Source organism: Myotis davidii, unplaced genomic scaffold (genome assembly GCF_000327345.1).
Source record: "Myotis davidii unplaced genomic scaffold, ASM32734v1 scaffold509, whole genome shotgun sequence".
In the NCBI taxonomy this organism is placed as follows: domain Eukaryota; kingdom Metazoa; phylum Chordata; class Mammalia; order Chiroptera; family Vespertilionidae; genus Myotis; species Myotis davidii.
The window spans coordinates 29,956-36,978 of NW_006382996.1; the positions used below are offsets into that span (position 1 = coordinate 29,956).

The 7,023-nt window shown below is 35.6% G+C and overlaps 1 protein-coding gene across 1 annotated transcript; it reads left to right on the forward strand.

Moving 5' to 3' along the window:
- Positions 1-1,049: 1,049 nt before the first annotated feature.
- LOC102771897 (olfactory receptor 6C2-like) lies at positions 1,050-1,901 on the forward strand. The gene has a single exon (XM_006777894.1). It carries the CDS (start codon positions 1,050-1,052, stop codon positions 1,899-1,901), a length of 852 nt encoding a protein of 283 aa, XP_006777957.1.
- The last annotated feature ends 5,122 nt before the right edge of the window (positions 1,902-7,023 follow it).

Genomic DNA, 7,023 nt, shown 5'->3' on the forward strand with positions numbered 1-7,023 from the left:
TTTGTTGTTTTCACTTACTGGCATTTTCTGCAAATTAAAAAAAAAATCACATTTGACATCATAAAAGCATTTTCCTCTGTCCTGATTATTTAAATTAGTATCTCTTCCACCATTGAAGAGAGTTCTCAGCCTTTAGAGTAATTTTTTTCCTAGTGATGGAGACAGTAGGAAAATCTTTGGAGGCTTACAGTAGCACTAAGCCCATCAGAGGCAAGTCTGTCCAGTTTGTCGGAAATGGAAAACAAAGGGAACTCTGTATTCCCAGACATCCCAGTGAATGTGAAGACATACATATTTTTACGAAAATATGACTGTAGTCTTAATATTGCTATATTTAAAGAGCCAACAGAAGTTTGATTTACAAACAGAAAAGTAAGTATGATAGTTTGTCTCTTTGATTGGAATTCCCTTTTAGGATCTAGATTATAATTTCCTCTGACAAGAAAATGGATTTCTGTGATTGTTTATATACAACTGTATCTTGCTTAATTAGAGAAATATTTAGGCTATCTTTGTATAGACTATTCAACCTCAAATTAAAAATAATAAAGTATCTTTATATAGAAATATACAAGCATGCTCTTGCATTCTTCTTCCTACCCCAAAAAGAATAACAAAATGACTGAAGTCATAGCGTCTCATTACAGATTCCTGTGTTCATTTTGGACATTTGTTTGGAAGATAGAATAAACAGAAATCAGTTAGTTATATGTTCTGGTCAATCTGTTTATTGACTTTAATTATAAAATAAATTGTAATGTCATGAAGAAAACATATTTTCAGCATTGAATAATGTTCAAAACCTGAAGATTTCAATTCAATATGAAATTAAGTGACTAAATTTCCTGAAAGGATTCTGACTCTTAAATAAACCATGATGCTCAGTAAGTGATCTTTCTCTATATCGGAAGCTTTGTGAACTCAGTAGTCACTATAATTCGGCCCCAACATCACTAGGGACAGAACACAATAAGTTAAACAATAAAGAGGATATTCTCATAAATTAGATACACAAGGAGAACATATTTTTTATTAATTGATGTCAGAACATGTTAAAATTTGACATATTGATCCTGACCATCATCACACTAACCTCTGTGGATTCTCACCTAAAAACACCTATGTACTTCTTTTTAAAAAATTTCTCCTTTCTGGAGATCGCATTCACATCTGCCTGTATTCCCAGGTACATGTATAGTATTGCAGCAGGTGACAAGGTCATTACCTACAACGATTGTTTCATCCAAGTGTTTTTTACTGACCTCTGTGGAGTGACAGAATTTTTCCTTCTGGCGGCCATGTCCTATGACCGCTATGTGGCCATCTGCAAGCCCCTGCATTACACCACCATCATGAGCACCAAGGTCTGCCAGACTCTTGTCATTAGCAGTTGGGTGTCTGGTTTATGTATCATAGTCCCACCACTTAGACTGGCTTTAACTCTAAAATTCTGTGACTCTAACAGGCTTGATCATTTTTTCTGTGATGGAGTTCCCTTAGTGAAAATCTCATGCTCAGACACATGGCTCATCGAACAGACAGTCATAATCTGTGCTGTCCTGACCCTGAATATCACTCTCACTTGTGTGGGTCTGTCATATGCTTCCATTATCAAGACAATTTTGAGATTCCCTTCTGTTCAGCAAAGGAAAAAGGCCTTTTCCACCTGTTCTTCCCACATGATTGTGGTTTCCATCACCTATGGCACATGCATTTTCATCTACATGAATCCTTCAGCAAAGGAGCAAGTGACCGTTAATAAAGTAGTTTCACTGCTCATTTCTTCTATTTCACCTATGTTAAACCCATTTATTTATACACTGAGAAACAATCAAGTTAAGAAAGCCTTCAAGGATTCCATCAAAAGAATTGTTTTTCTCTCTTCTAATAAAAGGAAATAATGTTTTCAGACATCTCAGAAACAAGGATCCATTGTATTTTTGAAGTTTACGATCTTGTTTGTTTTTTAACAGTATATACATGAGTTACATTAATTTTCCCAACATTTCTTCAACCAAACTTCCATTGAGCCCTGTTCAAGCCATTTTGGTATCTGTATTTTTTCAAACTAATATCTGACAGTTTTCTATGTCAATTTATTTAAATATTTTTAAAAAAATTAACTTCCAAATACAATTTAAATATATATAAAAGTCATTCCTTGGGAAAATATAGGGTGAAATGCTTTGTAGCACTACTCAAAATGCATACAATAGTGATATCTAAACACATGTAGAAGAGTAATGTTGTGTATAATGTCTAAAACAGACGAGAAGTCCCAAGTTAAAATACATGTGAAAGATTTATAGTGCATCTAATATTGAGAAAACAGAGGAAAATATTACTACCATCAACACAGAAATACTGGATAAAATTTAATAAATATTCATTGGAATCTATAGCTAAAATCATTGCAAACTCATAAATAGGAATTATTTAAGAATTATTCAACTCTTAGTAGAGCAATAATGTCTAAAATGACTTGTGGGTGCTCAGAAGATTATAGACGGGATGGAAATAGGAGATTGCATTATGGATCACAAAGGTTTAGGTTTAAAGTCTCAGGATTAGTAGAGCATTTGAAATGACATAATAACTGCGCATGCAATGACAGTTTGAATTAGAAAGCCATGCTGGTCTAAGTATATAAATCCTTGGTTTAGCTCTCCTTATCCACCCATCCCCACATCAAGATATGTCAGTCTGTTCCATGCCTCCATGCTTCAAGTATTATTTTGCTGGTCAGTCCATTTTGTTCATTAGATTCTATAAATAAGTGAGATCATGTGGTATTTGTCTTTCTCACATTGGCTTACTTCACTTTACATAATAGTCTCCAGGTCCATCCATGCTGTTCCAAAGGGTAAGAGATCCCTCTTTTTGCAGCTGCCTAGTATTCCATTGGGTAAATGTCCCAAGATTTTTTATCCACTCATCTACTGATGGGTATTTGAGTTGTTTCCAAATCTTAGCTATTGTAAATAACACTGCTATGAACATAGGGGTGCATAGATTCTTTCTGATTAGTGTTTCCGGCTTTTTAGGACATATTCCCAGAAGTGGGATGGCTGGGTCGAATGGAGGTTCCATTTTTAAATTTTGAGGAAACTCCATACTTTTTTTCATAGTGGCTACACCAATCGGCGTTCCCACCAGCAGTGCACAAGGGTTTCCTTTTCTCCGCATCCGCGCCAGCAATTGTTGTTGTTTTTAATAGTGACACACAGCTTAATTGTATTTCCTACAATTCATGCTGTCTTCAAAGTGATGAAATTTGGCATATCTGTTTTTTATCCAGAGAACATATTTACATATCCTGAAAACTCAAGAAACTCTAATAGAAAATTAGTGGAATTAATAAGGGAATTTGATGTTCTAACTGAAAAAAATAAAAAAGTATTTTAAAATCAGTGGACTTTAATAACAATAAACAACAGCAAATATTATTTTAGTCACAGTCATAAGAACTTAATTACTACCCTAACCAGTTTGGCTCAGTGGATAGAGTGTCGGTCTGCGGACTGAAGGGTCCCAGGTTCGATTCTGGTCAAGGGCATGTACCTTGGTTGAGGGCACATCCCCAGTAGGGAGTGTGCAAGAGGCAGCTGATTGATGTTTCTCTCTCATCAATGTTTCTAACTCTCTATCCCTCTCCCTTCCTCTATGTAAAAAATCAATAAAGTATATTTTTAAAAAACTTAATTACTGCCCTAGCCGGTTTGGCTCAGTGGATAGAGCATCAGCCTGAGAACTGAAAGGTCCCAGGTTCAATTCTGGTCAAGGGCACATGCCCGGGATGCAGGCTCGATCCCCAGTGGGGGGTGTGCAGGAGACAGCCCATCAATGATTCTCTCTCATCAATGATCTTTCTATCTCTCTCTCCCTCTCTCTTCCTCTCTGAAATCAATAAAAATATATTTTTTTAAATTAATAACCAAGAGAATAAATTTAACAAAAAGTACAGTGTACAAATAAAGTATAATATCTATTCAAAACATATGAAATGTGATTAAAACAAAAAATAGCAATCAGCCGAAACCGGTTTGGCTCAGTGGATGGAGCGTCGGCCTGCGGACTGATAGGTCCCGGGTTCGATTCTGGTGGAGGGCATGTGCCTGGGTTGCGGGCACATCCCCAGTGGGGGATGTGCAGGAGGCAGCTGATCGATGTTTCTCTCTCATCCATGTTTCTGGCTCTCTATCTCTCTCCCTTCCTCTCTGTGAAAATTCAATAAAATATATTAAAAAAAAATAGCAATCAATGTTCTTGTTTGGAACATTTTAATATGAGCATGTATATATGTGTATGTACATATTATTTAGCTATGGTAGAAACATGTATTTATTTATTTATTTATTTATTTATTTATTTGTAGTCACTAAGCACATAGACTATTAAAGCAAGGCAAATTTTAATGCAGGTTATCTGAAGCAGAAACTAGGAGATACAATCAGAAAGACAAAAAGAAAAAATATCAAGCATTATTCATTGAAAACAACCAAAGCGTCCTTCAATAGATGATTGGGAAAAGATGTTGTCATACATATACACAATGGAACACTACTCAGCCACAAGAAAGATTAAATACTGCCATTTGCAATAACATGGATGGACCTGGAGAATATTATGCTAAGGAAAATAAGTCAATCAGAAAAAGCAAAGAACCACATGATTTCCCTCATATGTGGGATATAAAACAGAAACTCATAGACACAGACAACAGTTTGGTGGTTACCAGAGGGGAGAGGACTGGGAAAGTAGTAAAGGGTAAGAGGGCCAAGTATATGGTGATGTAACATGATTTGACTTTGGGTGGAGAACACACAATGCAATATATAGGTGATGTATCATAGAAGTGTACACTTGAAACCTATGTAACCTTATTAACCAATGTCATCCAAATACATGTGAGTTAAGTGAGGCTGCAGATATGTAAGTGAAGCCATCTTATGCCATCAATCACCAATTAAAGCAGCCAGCACCGAAAGAACTTCCCAGCCTATCACAAAATTGGGTTGCTTTAAGCTACTGAAGTTTGGGGAGTGGTTTCTTACGCAGCAAATCCTAACAGATACAAGTGATAAATGGAAAATTATCTCAATGGATCTCTTAATGTTCTTCATGTAACTTAGCTATTTTAAATATATCGTGTCTTTTACCTCCGTGTTTTCTAGTAATCTTGGATGATTTTTTTGAATGACATTATCTGCTATCTGAATAGTACCTTCATCTTCTCTCTGCACTTGACCTTTGAACACTAAGTGATGTACTTCTAGAACAGGAAGTGTATTTCGATATCCTTTGTATTAAATTCCCAGTACTTGGTCCAAGGTCTTGAATAAATGAGTGACTAGCAAATAGGTATTAACTATGGCACCAATCATGTGGTTTTCTTATTTTTTCCTAGCAACAATCAAGAGCTCAGGTTTCTATAGAAGCAGAGAAATTAGATGGCTGGATAGACTGAATGGTCTTAGTAAAAAAAAAAAAAAAAAGTGAAAATTAAGTATTAAATAAATAAATAAATAAGCCCTAGCTGGTTTGGCTCAATTGATAGATCATCAGCCTGTGGACCGTAGGGTCTTGGGTTTGATTTCAGTCAAGGGCCCATAATTTGGTTGCAGGCTCCTCCCTGCCCAGGCCCTCACTGGGGCATGTGTAAGAGGCAACAAATCGATGTATTTCTCTCACAGCACTGTTTCTCTGTCTTTCCCTCTCTCTTCTACTCTCTCTAAAAATCAATGGAAAAATATCCTTGGGTGAGAATTTTAAAAATAATAATTAAAGGAAGGAAGGAAAGAAGGAAGGAAGGAAGGAAGGAAGGAAACATTGGTTATACAATCCCACTTATATACACTTTTTTCTTTTCAAATAGATTTCCATCTACACAATGATAGAATATCAAACCTCTGTTACCAAGGAAAACAGATACGTTATAATTTATTTTGTTAACACTAATTCAATATAAATAAATTAGAAATGCAAAAAATAAAAGCCCTTTGAACATGTAAATGTTACACAGGATACAATGGAATATTATTCAGCCATAGAGAGAAAATATATGCCATTTGCCACAACATGGATGGATCTTGAGAGTATCATGCTAAGAAAAATATGTCAGACAGATAAAGTTAAGAATCATATAAAGTTAAGAATTCATAATCAGGATATAAAACAGGAAGAAAATCTGACTTTGGGTGGTGGGCACACAATGCAATATACAGATGATGTATCATAGAATTGTACACTTGTAATCTTATGAACCAATGTCATCCCAATAAATTTTTAAAAAATGATGCCAAGCTCAAAAACATACATATGGTATAATTCAACTATATAAAACTCTAAAAACCCAATACACTTTGTATTACTGAACCTATAATTACAGAAAGTAGATGGCTAATTGCCTGGTGCTGAAGATAAGGTAAATGATAAGAAAGGACATAAAAAAAATTGGTGGGGAAATATTGAATTATTTGTCTTTATTGAGATTCTGGTTTTGGAGACATATACAATTGTCAAAATTTATCAAACTGTACAATTAAAATGAGTACATTTTATTCTATGTAAATTATACCTCAAAATAAAATCTGAAACCCAAACTTGATCTTGATTAGTTCTTGATTAAAATGAGGTAATATTCCTCATTTCCTATAAAGGAAAAAATGCTAGTCTACACTAATAAAAGAGAAACATGGTAATTGGCATATGACCGCTACCCTTTTCATTGGCTAATCAGCAAGATATGCAAATTAACTGTCAGCCAAGATGGCGGCCCGCAGCCAGGCAGCTTGAAACTAACATGAGGCTTGCTTGCTTCAGTGACGGAGAACTCCAATGTTCCCCGCCTGGAGCTGCAGTCCTCTCAGCCTGCAACTCTCAGCAACTATGTTGCGAATAAAGAAGCTAAAAAAAACCCAGAAACCTGATTTACTCAGCGGAGCTTCAGCCAGCTGGACCACAACATTGTATCAAATACAGACAGTAAACAAAGGCCAGAAACCTGTTTTCAGCAGCCGAGGC

What these genes read in the sequence shown, in the direction of transcription:
- LOC102771897 (XM_006777894.1), top strand. Translation starts at nt 1,050, where the DNA reads ATGTTAAAATTTGACATATTGATCCTGACCATCATCACACTAACCTCT.